This window comes from Capricornis sumatraensis, chromosome 16 (assembly GCF_032405125.1).
Source record: "Capricornis sumatraensis isolate serow.1 chromosome 16, serow.2, whole genome shotgun sequence".
Lineage (NCBI taxonomy): Eukaryota > Metazoa > Chordata > Mammalia > Artiodactyla > Bovidae > Capricornis > Capricornis sumatraensis.
In genome coordinates, this window is record NC_091084.1 from 82,833,424 (window position 1) to 82,849,471 (window position 16,048).

Sequence of the window (16,048 nt, forward strand, 5' to 3'; positions counted from 1 at the left end):
GCCTCAGGTCTTTCCTCCTGTGGGGAAGAGAGAGGGGAGCGGAGACCCAGGCCCCAGGGTCCTCTTGGTTTGTTTGCAAAAATGAAATTAACTATTGGTCATCTACAGCCAAAATGCAAACACTTCAATTCACCTTATTACACTCGTCTGTGACCTGACTCACAAACTGGACTGTAGCCCGCCAGGCTTCTCAGGTCATGGGATTTCCCAAGCAAGAATACTGGAGTGATCACGACTTCCTCCTCCATCCCTGACCCAGGGATCGAACCCGCATCTCCCGCATACCACGGCACCACCTGGGAAGACCTACTGGGTGAAGTGAGTGAGTAAGCGTCAGTCACTCAGTCCAGCTCTCTGCGACCCCACAGAGTAAAGAGCCTCCTGATGAAAGTGAAAGAAGAGAGCGAAAAAGTTGGTTTAAAGCTCAGCATTCAGAAAACTAAGATCATGGCATCCGGTCCCATTACTTCATGGCAAATAGATGGGGAGACAGTGGAAACCATGGCTGACTTTATTTTTCTAGGCTCCAAAATCACTGCAGATGGTGATTGCCGCCATGAAATTAAAAGATGCTTACTCCTTGGAAGGAAAGTTATGACCAACCCTAGACAGCATATTTAAAAGCAGAGACTTTGCTTTGCCAACAAAGGTCCATCTAGTCAAGGCTATGGTTTTTCCAGTAGTCATATATGGATGTGAGAGTTGGGCTATAAAGAAGCTGAGCGCTGAAGAATTGATGCTTTTGAACTGTGGTGTTGGAGAAGACTCTTGAGAGTCCCTTGGACTGCAAGGAGATCCAACTAGTCCATCCTAAAGGAAATCAGTCCTGGGTGTTCATTGGAAGGACTGATGTTGAAACTGAAACTCCAATCCTTTGGCCACCTGATGCAGAGAGCTGACTCATTTGAAAAGACTGTAATGCTGGGAGGGATTGGGGGCAGGAGGAGAAGGGGACGACAGAGGATGAGGTGGCTGGATGACATCACCAACTCAATGGACATGTGTTTGGGTAAACTCCGGGAGTTGGTGATGGCAGGGAGGCCTGGTGTGCTGCAGTCCATGGGGTCACAAAGAGTTGGACACGACTGGGCAATTGAACTGAACTGAACTGAGAGTGTAGCCTGCCGGGCTCCTCTGTCCGTGGGATTCTCCAGGCTAGAATATTGGATTGGACTGCCATTCCCTTCTCCAGGGGATCTTCTCGGCCCAGGGATGGAACCCAGGTGTCCCGCATTGCAGGCGGATTCTTTACCATCTGAGCCACCAGGGAAACCAGACAGTGAATGAGCCACACTCAGTGTTTTGAGGAGGGCATGGCAACCCACTCCAGTATTCTTGCTGGGAGGATCCCAGGGACAGAGGAGCCTGGTGGGCTGTGGACCATGGGGTCTCAAAGAGTCGGACACGCTGAGGTGAAACTGAACGCTGCTTCTTTAGTGCGGAAGCAGCCACGCGCTAGACACGGCGGGAAACCCAGCGCCAGGGCAGAGCAGGGAAATGAGATGCATCAGCGAGAAGGGGCGCCTGCAAAGCCGCAAGCCAAGGCGCTCCGCATCTGCCTGGAGACGCTGCAGCCCCCTGGGCTGTGCTAGAGTCTTCCTCACCGGCCTTTGCAACTCCCCTCGCCCGGGTCCCGTGTCCCTCGGTAACTTGCCTTTCTTCAGCTTATTTTACACAACTAGCTTCTGGAAGTCAGACTTCTGCCTGTCATGGAAGAGCAAATATTAATAGGAGATGAACAAAACTGGGTTCACACCTAACAGGAGTTTTAAAAAAGGCTTGAAGTCTGTCCTAGCGACCTTTAAATAGAATGTCATAAGATCTCTGATGATGCTTCCCTTCATGGGTTCCTGGACTCCCAAGTGCAGTTAAGAAGGCTTTAAAAAAAATTGTAATAAAATTTTTAAATAATTTTTTTGTTTGTTTTGGCCATGCTGTGCACCACATAGTCCCAAACCAGGGATCGATTCTGTGCCCTGAATTGGGGGTGTGGAGTCTTAACCACCAGGCCACCAGGGAAGTCTGAAGGGGGCACTTTATTCTGGCTTTCATGCGTTAAATTTTAAAGAAAATCAAATAGTCATTTCTGTTATGGCCTCATAGGATAACCAAAAGGTCATTTCATTTTTCTTCACAGAAATATCCTTCCACAGGAAACCCGATTCCTTTCTGTTTCCTAGTTTTATTGAGATGTAGTTGACACATACGTTGCGTTAGTTTAAGGGGTACCACATGAGTTTAAAGAAAATCACTGGCGTGCAGTTGATTTACAATGTGTTAGTTTCAGGCGTAAAGTGATTCAGTTATCCGCATACTTGTTCTTTTTCAGATTCTTTTCTCATATGGGTTATTACACAAATCTGAGTAGAGTTCCCTACGCTATTCTTGTTGGTTATCTATTTTATATACAACAGGGTGTGTATGCTAATCCCAAATTCCTAATTTATCTGTCCCTGCCATTTTGCCCCTTTGGTAACTATAAATTTGTTTTCAAAACCTGTTAGTGTTTCTTTTTTGTAAATAAGTTCATTTACATCAAATGACTGGATAAATGCATATTCTGCAAAATGATTGCCACAATATATCCATCACCTCACACAGTTACAATCTGATTTTTATTATGATGAGAACTGTTAAGGTCTATTCTCTTGGCAACTCTAAACGCATAGCACAGCATTGTTAACTACATGTATGCTGCGCATTACGCCCCCCAGGGCTTACGTATTTTATAACTGTACTTTTGGACCCACTTCACCCATTTTGCTCCCCAGCACCCACTTCTGGCGATCATCTGTTCTCTGTATCTAGGAGTTTGCAGAAATCAAATGTCTGATTATCTAATGTATTTTCTAAGTGTAGTAGGATCATTCAAGCACAATAGCCACAAATAAAAATAAAGAGTGTGTGATGTTCTGGATCTTTGACTTAGTAAGAATAGAATGCTAGATTTCTGATTAAAAAAAAGTTATGCAACAAACAGCAGAGGTTTACTGTAGAGCGCAGGGAACTATAGTCAATATAATAACCCGTAATGGAAAATAATCTGAAAAAATAATATATGTTCAACCAAATCACACCGCTGTGCACCTGAACTATTGTAAATCAACTATACATAAATAAAGTATATACATTAAGGAAAAAAAACTTCAAAAAAGAGAAAAGGTTGAGAAGCACCAGTTTTGATCAACTCCTTGTCTCACAGATAACAACACAGGTTGTGTGATGTCAGGTGACAGCTGTTTTGTGGTGGAAACTGTCTAGAATGCAGTCCTCCCGGCCCTGTGTCAGCAATTGCCCCGTGGCCCCAGAGCTGCCCTCCCCGCGTGGAAAAGCCATCTGGTGACAGGAAAACTTAACTATTCAGACAAAGGTAAGGAGTAAGAAAGAGTGATGGAAGTTATAGGGAGGGAAATTGTTTGTTCTGCATAACAAAAAACTGTTAAACATCAGGTGGAACTGTTCAACCAGAGAAAGTGTTTGGGAGTGTTTGGAATAATCGTAAAAAAAAAAAAATTACAGTACGTTGAGGCAGAGGCTGAATGGCTACCCTTGATCATCTCCTAGGTCCTTTTCAGACTTCTAATGTAGAGAGCTGCTCACGTGTCTGCGTCCTCAGAAGACTGTTCTAGAGCGTTGAGCTTCGCCATCATCGTTAACAAACGTGTGTTAAGGAGAGAAGCTAGAACGCGATTTCTGACTTGTTCGCCTTTCCCACTGCTGACCACCTGGGGGCGCACGAGCCTTCCTCGGACCCGAGACGGGACGGAGACCCCGGATCGCCGGGTGCAGGGACGCGGACCGAGGCGAAGACCGGGGCGGGGCGAGGGTGCAAACCGTCCTCCCGCCGCAGACCGCCTCCGCGGGAGGCCAGCACGCCAGCATGGATGGCGCATCGAGATCGCACCGGAAGCCGAATTCTGCTAGGGTTATGGAAAAAACCAATTTTTAAAATATGGATAATTTTAAAAGTCTTTACTGAACTTGTTATAATACTGTTCCTGTTTCATGATTTGGTCGCTCGGTTCCTGAGCAGGGATGGAACCCACACTGCACGCCCCCAACCCCGTGGAAAGGGGAAGTCTTAACCACGGGAGGGAAACACAGAGCCAGGGAAATATTCACAGCATTGAATCTGCATGGATAGCGCAGATTCTTTCCCTGAAGTGAGAACTGACCCTTCGCCACCGCCGGTCCCACTTTTTGAGCTCCACTCCTTATCTGCGGGACATAGCGTTTGTTCCCGAGCAGGAAGATGGACAGAGAAGAGGAAAGAAAGTGGAGGTGCGGGGGCGCGGGGGTGGGGGTGGGGAGACGGAGGGGCAGGGGGAAAGCACGCCCAGCTCTCGGAAGGGAACACCGGCCGGCAAGACTGATGGCAGGAGCAGCCGGGGGCGGCAGAGGACGAGATGGCTGGATGGCATCACCGACGCGATGTCACGAGTTTGAGCAAGCTCTGGGAGTTGGTGATGGTTAGGGAAGCCTGGCGTGCTGCAGTCCATGGGGTCGCAAAGAGTCGGACACGACTGAGCGACTGAACTGAACTGGCCCACCTGGAGAAATCAGATAGGAAATAACAGCTTAAGGTTTCCAATACAAACATCTTCCTTTTACACCTCTGCCCCACAGGAGACGAATCAGCCGCTCCTTCTCTGGCAACAGGCCTCGCAGCAAACGGGGAAGCTGTACTATCTCTGATTCACCCCCTAGAGAAACAGTAGCTTTGCAAAGGCGTCCACACGGTGAGTGGCAGCTGTTCTGACTGCATCACTGAACTGCGTACATTTCTCTGACGGATCCCCATGGCCGACATCATAAAATCCAAATTCTTCCTCCCAGCCCACCCCACCCTGCCTCACCTCCAGTAATTTTCACGAAGTAGAGTTTTTCAGCTCCAACCCGCAGTTCCCAGACCTTACACATTCCTTTACTTGGAAGGCCCTTCCTCCAGGCAGAATTAGTAGCTCTCTCTCCCATCTATTGGGAGGCTTCCCAGTTGGCGCTAGTGGTAAAGAACCCGCTTGCCGATGCAGAAGACACAAGAGACGCAGGTTCAATCACTGTGTCGGGAAGATCTCCCAGAGGAGGGCAGGGCAACCCACACCAGTATTCTTGCCTGGAGAATGCCAAGGACAGATGAGCCTGGTGGGCTACAGTCCATGGGGTCGCAAAGGATTGGAAGAGGGGTGTTTGCTATGACCAGTGGGTTCTCTTGGCAAAACTCTATTAGTCTTTGCCCTGCTTCATTCTGTACTCCAAGGGCAAATTTGCCTGTTACTGCAGGTATTTCTTGATTTCCTTTTTTTTTCATTCCAGTCCTCTATAATGAAAAGGACATCTTTTTGGGGTGTTAGCTCTAGAAGGTCTTGTAGGTCTTCATAGAATCGTTCAATTTCAGCTTCTTCAGCATTACTGGTTGTGGCATAGGCTTGGATTACTGTGATATTGAATGGTTTGCCTTGGAAACGAACAGAGATTATTCTGTCGTTTTTCAGATTGCATCCAAGTACTGCATTTTGGACTCTTTTGTGGACTGTTTGCCCACAGTAGTAGATATAATGGTCATCTGAGTTAAATTCACCCATTCCAGTCCACTTTAGTTCTCTGATTCCTGAAATGTCAATGTTCACTCCTGCCATCATCTGTTTGACCACTTCCAATTTACCTTGATTCATGGACCTAACATTCCAGGTTCCTATGCAGTATTGGTTTTTACAGCATCGGAATTTACTTCCTTCACCGGTCACATCCACAACTGGGTGTTGTTTTTGCTTTGGCTCTGTCTCTTCATTCTTTCTGGAGTTATTTCCACTGATACGAACAAAGCTAGTGGACATAATGGAATTCCAGTTAAGCTATTTCAAATCCTAAAAGATGATGCTGTGAAAGTGCTGCACTCAATATGCCAGCAAATTTGGAAAACTCAGCAGTGGCCACAGGACTGGAAAAGGTCAGTTTTCATGCCAATCCCAAAGACAGGCAATGCCAAAGAATGCTCAAACTACCACACAATTGCACTCATCTCACATGCTAGCAAAGAAATGCTCAAAATTCTCCGAGCCAGGCTTCAGCAGTATGCGAACGGTGAACTTTCAGATGTTCAAGTTGGAGGAACCAGAGATCAAATTGCCAACATCCGTTGGATCACTGAGAAAGCAAGAGAGTTCCAGAAAAACATCTACTTCTGCTTTATTGATAATGCCAAGGCCTTTCACTCTGTGGATCACAACAAAATGTGGAAAATTCTGGAAGAGATGGGAATACCAGACCACCTGACCTGTCGGACCTGACCTGACCTATCTCTTGAGAAATCTGTATGCAGGTCAGGAAGCAACAGTTAGAACTGGACATGGAACAACAGGCTGGTTCCAAATTGGGAAAGGAGTATGTCAAGGCTGTATATTGTCACCCTGCTTATTTAACTTATATGCAGAGTACATCATGAGAAACGCTGGGCTGGAAGAAGCACAAGCTGGAATCAAGGTTGCCAGGAGAAATATCAATAACTTCAGATATGTAGATGACACCACCCTTATGGCAGAAAATGAAGAGGAACTAAAAAGCCTGTTGATGAAAGTGAAAGAGGAGAGTGAAAAAGTTGGCTTGAAACTCAACATTCAGAAAACGAAGATCATGACATCTGGTCCCATTACCTTATGGCAAAGAGGGGAAAACAACGGAAACAGTGAGAGACTTTATTTTTTGGGGCTCCTAAATCAGTGCAGATGGTGACTGCAGCCATGAAATTAAAAGGTGCTTACTCCTTGGATGGAAAGTTATGACCAACCTAGACAGTATATTACAAAGCAGAGACATTACTTTGCCAACAAAGGTCTGTCTAGTCAAGGCTATGGTTTTTCCAGTGGTCATGTATGGATGTGAGAGTTGGACTGTGAAGAAAGCTGAGCACTGAAGGACTGATGCTTTTGAACTGTGGTGTTGGAGAAGACTCTAGAGAGTCCCTTGGGCTGCAAGGAGATCCAACCAGTCCATCCTAAAGGAAATCAGTCTTGAATATTCATTGGAAGGATGATGTTGAAGCTGAAATTCCGTACTTTGGTCACGAAGAGCTGACTCATTTGAAAAGACCCTGCTGCTGGGAAGGACTGAAGCCGGGAGGCGAAGGGGCCAGCAGAGGTTGAGATGGCTGGATGGCATCACCGACTTAACGGACATGAGTTTGAACAAGCTCTGGGAGTTGGTGATGGACAGGGAGGCCTGGCGTGCTGCAGTCGTGGGGTCGCAGAGAGTCGTACACGACCGAGCGCCCGCACCCAGGCGGGACCGCCCCTCGGCCCGGGCGCGGGCCCTTTAAGGGCGGGGCGCGGGCCCTTTAAGGGCGGGGCGCGGCCCAGGTGAGGGCGCGCGGCCGCCGGAGCCGCGCCCCCGGAGCCGCGTCGGGAGCGCGGGCGGGCCTCGCGGGGCCGCGGACGCTCCTTCTCGCCGGGCCGCCGCCTCTTCCGGCCGCTCACCTGGGCCCCGGCCCCGGCGCCAGGATGAAGGACCGGCTGGAGCAGCTGAAGGCCGTGAGTCGGGGGCGGGCGGGCGGCTTCCTCCGGCCCCGGGCCCAGGCCTGCTCTCCCCGAGCGGGACGCGCGCAGCCCCCTCCCGGGTCGCCTGCCGCCGATGCGTCGCCGGGCGGCGCCCTCCCTGGACGCCCGTGCCCCGCCCGGCTGGACGGCGTCTGTCGAGGGCCGGGGTCCGCGGGGGCGTCCAGAGGGGCTCCCCGTGAAGGTCGGGGGCGCGCACCGCCTGCTCGCCGCTGCCGGGCGCTGCGCCCGGCCCCGCCGCCTCCGGGCGCCCCTCGTCTCTCTCCCCTTGGGGGGCGCTGAGCCCGCTGCCCTCGCCCCAGAGAGAGCAGCTCCCGTGGGCGACCGCCTGACCGTGAGCTGATCTGGTCCAGCGATGTTCAGCGCCTCGGCGCCCCCAGCTGTCTGTAATTATTAATCCCCCCGCCTGCGACCCGCATCCGTGGGACGGCTGTGATCAGAGCCGAGGGTCTGAAGGGAGTCGGCTTCCAGCCCTGCTGCGTAAAAGCGGCGAAACCTTAGGCAGCCTACTCCTTTGAACTTGTTTCCTTGTCTGTCGAAGGAAGGAAGGTTAATGGTACCCTAGAGATTTGTGTTGAGATCGGATGATGTAATCGGGCTTAGTATAGAGAAAGGGTCTTTAAAGCATGGGGTTTTGCGCGCAATATTCATTGACTCGTTGAATAAGTAATTACTGAGTGTTCTCTATGGGCAAACCCAGTGCTACGCCCTGGGGATTGGGTGACTCAGGCTCTATCTTAGGGGAATTTAAGATCTAGCCCTTGATGCAATGTCGTCCCATCTACTTGGGAGCTTGTGGGAGGCGCGGCCGCTTAGGCCTGCCTCCAGAGTGAGGGAATCAGAATCTGATTATCCATAAATCTCTCCAGGTGATCATGCGCACACTGAACGAAGTCTGAGCAACAGGGGTCTGGATAGAGGGGTTGCCTCCCGGCTCCACTGCCTACCAGCTCTGCCCCTGACCTTGGAGCCTAAGTTTTGTCATCTGTGAAATGGGTATTCCTGAGGACTAAAACCGAGAGAGCTCGCACAGCCTTTTACGTTGCGTGGGGCACCCAGCACTAAGCACTGGTGAACCTCACGCCGGTCACTGAAAATCTCCTCGGAAAAGTGAAGCCTTGAGCAAGCGTGAGGGAGTGCTGGGCTGAGGTCCCAGCTGTTTCCTTTCCCTGCCCTCGCCCGAGCCGAGACCTTCCTGACCCTTTCACCTCTCGCAGTAGGGCTGCGCTGGAGGCAGGGGAGGGGAGGGGATGGTCACTGGTGGTGGGTGTCAGCCGCCGTGCCGCCTCCTTGCCCTTTGTCGTCTGAGTCTCGCAACATCCCTGAAATGACAGAGCAGGAGTGGCTGCCTCTGTGTGTAAAGAGTGGAAGACTAGAGCTCAGCCTGGGGAGGACGGATGCCCCGGGTCACGGGGCGAACGGGAGCCCCGATCCAGGGAGGAGCCAGGCTCCTGACCTCCCCCTGAGCCTTTGCCCCAGAGGCAGAGAGCAAAGCAGAGCGTGGCGTTGAAGATCACCGGTCCAGCACAATCTGCAGTCATGGGGTGGTGCAGAGCTGGTCGGCGGGAGAGGCAGTGCCCTTCCTTAAGTGAGGAAGTCCATTTCCAGGGCAAGATGCCCTTTCAACAGACAGCAGAGAGCCTCAGTTGAGCTCTGAGTCCCAAGTATAGATTCAGCTTGTTGGGAGGAACCCAAGCAAGTCCCTTTGTTTCTCCGAGCCTCAGTGTTACCGTCTGTAAAATGGCGCCAATGCTGCGTCTCTCGCTTTTCCTCCCGGGAGCGCGGTGGGAGTGAGATTGTAGACGGAGCTGTGAGGCTGGGGGTGCGGCCTCGTGGAGCAGGGGGATGCATGACGGCGCCGTGCAGAGAGGCCGGGGCTCGCGCGGGGCTCGGGTTCAGGAGGTTCTGACTGTGGCTTTGCCGCCGAGCGTCTGCTCCTCGCTGTCGCTGCGCCTCACCGCTCCTCTCGCGCCGCTTTGTAGCACAGGTGGAGCTCGGTGGATCTCCGAGTCCCTTCCAGCAACGTTAACGTTTTCCTTGAAGACTGGTAGTGTTAAGGTTTCGGTGGGTTTTGGCTTCTAGCTCACCTCCCCTGGCCAGCCCCTCCTTACTCCCGGGGAGAGCGCGCGCCCCTTCACGGCAACACCGTTGCCATCTTCCCTCTCTGATTCCTTTTGTCAGGGTTTGCTAACCTGCTCAAAGCCAGTTTCACCCTGAGCGGCAGTGCGATCTCTGTGAGCCGGGATCTTTCTAAACCCTGGGGCCCGCGGAGAGTGACCTGCCCCCAGACAGCTGAAGAGCCGCCCTGTGCGGGGCGTTAGTGCTGCTCCACGTGGATAGGAGGAGAATAGTGAAGCCAGGAGGCTGATGACTCTAGAAAGCATTTTTTTTTTTTAGTTGCTTATTTACTGACTCTGCTGGGCCTTTGTTGCTGCCAGAGCTCTCCTGGAGCTGCCGTGAGCGGCGGCGCCTCTCCCGCTGTGGTGCGCCGGCTTCTCTCCGCAGCGGCTTCTCCCTTGCAGACCGTGGGCTCCAGCATCTGAAGCGTGTGCGTTCAGTATCGCGACTCCGCGGCTTCTGGAGCACAGGCTCAGTAGATGCAGCGCCCGGGCCTCGTTCCTCTGAGGCCTGTGGGATCTTCCTGGGCCAGGGATCGAACTTGTGTCTCCTGCATTGGCAGGTGGATTCTTTACCCCAGAGCCACCCAGGGAAGCCCTGGCGAAGGCGTTTGTGAGCTGCCCAAGGCGGGGCCAGGCTGGTGGGACCTGGGAGGGAGGCTTGCTGGGATGTTGACTATTGTAGGAATTTGCGCCTTCTTGGAAAGGGGGGCAGCCCGTGAGGAGGTTCAACGTCTCCATCAACCCTGAGGATGTGTGTTTCTAAAAGGGCTTCACTGGGAGCCTGTTCCAAGCACTCAGAGGATCACCGCACCCTCCCCTCAGGGTCACTGAGGGTGAAATGAGATAATCCCTGATAATCACCCAGGGCAGTCAACTCAAGTTCCCCAGACAGACGGGCTGGGAGCAGCACCTTCCCTGAAGGGTGCCCCTTCCTGCTGCCGCAGTCACTGTCTGCGACTTACCCATCTGTTGCCCTTCTCCTCCTGGCAGGCCGGCCCAGAAGCCTGCCCTTGGTGACGTCAGGCTGGCCGGGAGCTGTGGTGCCCACGCCCAGCCTGTCTCACCAGGCAGTTCCTGCCGAGGTCTCAGCTGCTGAACTTTGGATCCGCTGAGTCCAGACCCTTCCCGTCCCGGAGCCTCTTGCCCGGCCCTGGTTTCATTCAGCCAGTGTTCAGCCAGCACCTTCTATGTCCCCGCCCTCCCAGAGGCTCCCGAGCGAGGGTGGGAATTGGTGCCGAGGGACACAAGTTGCTGGGCCTTGGGGATCACAGTCAGCGATGGAGGCATATGAGGAACAGACCTATGATCCCGTCCTTGAGACGGAAATAACTCCTTGAAGACCTCGTGGGCTGGTCCCTAGCGTTGGGGCTTTAGGGCCTGGGGGCTCTTCCCAGAAGTGGTGCTTCCGCTTGAGTCCTTGTTGAGACTGAAATCTGCTCTGTTCAGAGGCTGGAGAGGCTCCTTAGAAGAAGCGCAAAGATCCTGCAACTTCTCACCCATTCTCCCTTTGGGCTTCACAGAGACACCACTATTCGTGCTTTTTAACCTCTGCCTGCCTCTGCTGGGCATCTTGATATGTAGAGTTTTTTTATTTTTGGCCATTCTACAAGGCGTGTGGGATCTTATTAATAATAGTTCCCCAACCAGGGATTGAACCCAGGTCACAGCAGTGAAAGAGCCAGGTCTTAAGCCCTGGACCACCAGGGAATTCTAGGCAGAGTGCTTATACAAAGCCCTGGTCTGAAAGAACACGTGGTTGTATAGGGGAAACAAAGGGATATGGCCCATGAAAAGCAGACTCCCAGCATCAAATGGAAACAGTGTCAGACTTTATTTTCTTGGCTCCAGAATCACCATGGACAGTGACTGCAGCCATGAAATTAAAAGACGCTTACTCCTTGGAAGAAAAGTTATGACCAAACTAGACAGCATATTAAACAGCAGGCATCACTTTGCCGACAAAGGTTTTTCTAGTTGAAACTATGGTTTTTCCAGTAGTCATGTGTGGATGTGAGGCTTAGACCATATGGAAGGCTGAGCACCGAAGAATTGATGCTTTCGAACTGTGGTGTTGGAGAAGACTCTTGAGAGCCCCTAGGACTGCAAGGAGATCAAACCTGTCAATCCTAAAGGAAATCAAACCTGAATATTCATTGGAAGGACTGACGCTGAAGCTGAAACTCCAGTACTTTGGCCACCTGCTGCGAGGAGCTGACTCATTGGAAAAGCCCCTGATGCTGGGAAAGATTGAAGGCAGGAGAAGGGGATGACAGGGGATGAGATGGTTGGATGGCATCACCGACTGGATGGACATGAGTTTGGGTAAACTTCGGGAGTTGGTGATGGACAGGGAGGCCTGGCGTGCTGCAGTCCACGGGGTCACAAAGAGTTGGACACGACTGAGCCACTGAACAACAGCAACTTCAAGGTTGATCCTGCTCACAGAGCGGCAGCAATGTGTGGAACGGAGGTCATGGACTTGGGATGCGTGTCCAGAGAGCTGGAAACATCTCGGGTTTACCGGGTCCTCCACAGAGCCGATCAGGATGCGCGAATGACATCGCCACCTGAGGCGCTGAAGACCAGACCGACTTTTCGCTCTCTGTTCGGTCTTGTGTCCTGCAGGGCTTGTCCCTGGCCTCCTTCCCATTTTGAAGTTCCCCATATGAGTGCCCCAGGAGCATGGTCACATCGGTCGTACAACCGTCAGAACAGGGGCCATGCTTCCCCTTTGAAGGTTTCTAGTGGTTGGGGTTCCTTCCTGCCTCCCCTGTCTCCCTGGCCGGATTCGCTCCCTGGGAGAGCTGTCCCGGGGTTGGGAGAGCTGCCCCGGGTGAGCAGACGGCGGTGCAGCTGAGACGGGAGTGACAGGGATTGCGAGGGATTACAGGCCCAGCAGCCAGAGGTCAGAGAGAGAATGCGGGGCTGGGGGAAGGCGATTAGTTCTATTTTTACTCCTGTGGTTGCGGGGGGAGGGGGGGACATGCTCGAGCGTGCTGTCTTCCCTCCCTTTAGGGTCCCTTCCCCGTTTGGCAAAATTCCTGCCCGTCTTCCCAGGCTTGCTCCTTGCAGGTAACACTCCTGAAACACAGCCTGGGACCTGTCCCCTGCCTGCCAGCAGCCCTGGTGGGTTGCACGTTGCTTCAGAGCAGAATATTTCTCTTCTATTGTCAGTGGGTTTTTTCTTTTCTTTTTTTTTCTTACCACGGCGTGGGCTTGAAAGCACCTTCCATCCGTCTTTTATGAGTTGGACTCCTTAGTCCCCTAAGACCTGTTGTCTCTCAGACCCACGGGTCTAAGACTGGTTGGAGTCACCTCAGCACATCAACTCTGGTAACGATGGTCATTGATTGAGCTGCTGCTTCCTGTTGGAAAGGATGTGTGTGTGTCTAATCCTCTCCGCCCTGCAAGGCAAGGTGGTGGTATAGTATTCCCATCTTACACGTGAGGGAACTGAGGCTCAGATGGGCCCGAGGTTCGAGTGGTGAGATCAGGAGCTGGGCGAGCCCCTCTTGCTCATCTGTTACTGTCGCTGGCTGCCTCCCCAGCTGCCTTGTGTGCCCCTTGGCGTGGTGGCAGACGGGACCCGCACCCTTCCGCACGGTAAACTGTCTGTCGACTGATCACTAACATCTTGGCCCTTACACACCTTATTCTTCACTGGGACTTACCCTTCTGGGTCCATCCCCTCTGGGTTAGTGAAACTTGACCCGCTTGAAGTGCAGCATTTACTCTGGAACCCGTGGATTTGCTAATGAAGCCAGAGGTCGCTGGTTCCACCTCTAAGGATGAGGATGGGTGAGTTCCAGGGCTCCTCCCTGTACCTGAACTTCCAGCCCTCCTCCTTGTGGAGGGCTGTCCCCTTTCAGGAAGACCGCAAAGGAGGCCGTGCGGGCATCACGGTGAGAACCCAGCCACCTCGGTGCTCCCCTGGGAGGTCTCACGCTTCCCTGAAGGCTCGCTACCAGTGTCGCCGCTGCAGGGAAGGTTCCGGATCTGAGCTGACGGCATTCAGCAGGCCTTCCCGGAGCCTCCACAAACTCCGTATTTTTGTTGATATGTAGAAGCAGCCACGTACTGTTACGGTTTTAGAAGCTGCCTGCCAGTGAAGCCCTCTGTGAGAGTCCAGACCACACTCCCACAGCCCAGGAAGCTGTAAGCCTATGGCTTTTCCAGTGGTCATGTACGAATATGAGAGTTAGACCACAAGGAAGGCTGAGCATCGAAGAATTGATGCTTTCAAACTGTTCTGTTGGATGAGACTCTTGAGAGTCCCTTGGACTGCAAGGAGATCCAACCAGTCCATCCTAAAGGAAATCAACCCTGAATATTCACTGGAAGGACTGATGTTGAAACTGAAACTCCGATACTTTGGCCACCTGATGCGAAGAGCTGACTCATTGGAAAAGCTCCTGATGCTGGGAAAGATTGACGGTGGGAGGAGAAGGGGACGACAGAGGATGAGATGGTTGGATGGCATCACTGACTCGATGGACATGAGTTTGAGTAAACTGCGGGAGTCGGTGGTGGACAGGGAGGCCTGGCGTGCTGCAGTCCATGGGGTCGCAGAGTCAGACACGATTGAGCAGCTGAGCTGCGACAGCAGATGGACTTGCTGGGAGGTTCAGCAGTCCCGAGGGGGCCTTATCTCCAGCGTTTTATGTCAGGCCTCTCTGCAACTTCCTCCCCTCTCTGCTGTTGGGTCAGCCTGTTTCCTGGCTGGGCCATTTCCATGGCAACGCTCCCCTGTCTGCATGTGGAAACTTGAGAGAGGCTCACCCCCCACCTAAAGAGATCAGTGGAGCGTATGCTGTCTGGGTTTGTTTGGCTGCCTGGGTCAGGGAACCCGCAGGAAGGCAGTGAGCTTGCTTTTTGTAGGAATATGTGTTTCATGCTAGACTAATTTTAGACTGGCAGAAGGGTTGCAAAGATAGTACAGAGAGTTCCTGCCTACAGGTTTCTCCCGTTGTCAACGTCTCACGCTGTGATGGGACACGTGTCTAAACTGGGAAACCGACCTCGGTGCGTTGGTCGCCGCTCAACTCCAGGCTTTTTGTGGGTTCTACTCGTTTTCCCACGGATGGTCCTCCCTCTGGCCTGCGGTCCCACCCAGGGCACCACGCTGCGTTGAGTCGTCCTGTTCCCTCAGCGTCCTCTGAGCTGGGACGGTCTCTCAGTCTTCTCATCACGGCCTCTTTGGCACAGCCTCTGTGTGTTAGCGCTTTGGATGTGCATTTCTGGGGGACCAGGGCTGTGGCTGGGCGGCGGCAGTTGCTGTTAAGGTGCATCTCTCCAGGGTGATGGACCTCAGGGATCTGCGTCCAGCGGCCCGCCCTCCTCCCGGCTCTGGTGCTCAGTCTGCAGGGTCTGGGGAGGTTGCTTGGCGCCTTTATGCTTTGGTTTTCTCAGCTGTAAGGTGGGGAGGGTCCCCAGAAGATTCTTGCAGAGATTAAATGCCTTGGTAAATTTGAGACCCATGTCTTAGGCTCTGGTCTCATCTTTAGTTATTTCTTAACCACACGCTGGCATGCGGGATCTTACTTCCCTGACCAGGGATCAAACCTGAAGCCCCTGGGTTGGAACTGCAGAGTCTTACCTACTGGACCACCAGAGAAGTCCCAGGCCCGTGCCTTAGAGTCCTCCTCGCAGGTGGGTTGCTCAGTGACTGCCAGCACTCCTGGGCCTCCCTGGTGGCTCAGACGGTAAAGAATTTGCCTGCAATGCAAGGGACCTGGGTTTGGTCCCTGGGTGAGGGAGACCCCCTGGAGAAGCGATAGGCTATGCACTCCAGCATTCTGGCCTGGAGAATTCCGTGGGCTGTATAGTCCATGGGGTCTCAAAGAGTCGGATGTAACTGAGGGACTTTCACTTTTACAACCGTTGGTGTGCCGTGCTCTCGGAGCATCCTGGGGGGGAGGGCTTGGGGGACAGAGGCTGACAGCAAGTTGGGGAGGAGGCTGAGGCTGAGGGAGGCAGACAGTGCAAGTCCCTCCCTCTTCCCTGTGTCCTTGGCAGCGGGATGCTGAGGGGTGTGGGGTGTCGATGGGGTTGGGGGAGGGCAGGAAGCCAGGGAAGTGTGGAGAAACGTAGGGGTAGGGGAGAGGAAGCAAAGGCTTCACCTTTGAATCTCCCTGAATGCTCCTGGGGTGAGAGGGACAGCAGGAAGAGGGGGTGGCCTTCCCACCCCAGATGCCTTCCTGCAGGCATCCTTTGCCGTTTCCCCAGGAGTCACCTTGCCACGCGTCCTCTGATGCCCCGTCCTCGCCTGGGCGTCAGCCCCTGGGACTGAGGGCTGTCATCTCCCTCCACGTGGTGACGGAGCGTCCTGAGTGCCTCGCGTCTGAGACCGTGAGGCTCCGGGGAGAGCAGGGTGCCCAGTCC

At 53.0% G+C, this 16,048-nt stretch overlaps 1 protein-coding gene across 1 annotated transcript in view; it reads left to right on the top strand.

The window, feature by feature from the left end:
- Positions 1–7,462: 7,462 nt before the first annotated feature.
- The window catches only part of STX3 (syntaxin 3), a 42,959-nt gene continuing 34,373 nt past the window's right edge, over positions 7,463–16,048 (top strand). The window contains exon 1 of the mRNA XM_068988453.1: positions 7,463–7,523. Within this exon, the coding sequence (XP_068844554.1) occupies positions 7,494–7,523 (30 nt within the window). The 5' untranslated portion in view covers positions 7,463–7,493. The remainder of the gene's footprint in view (positions 7,524–16,048) is intronic.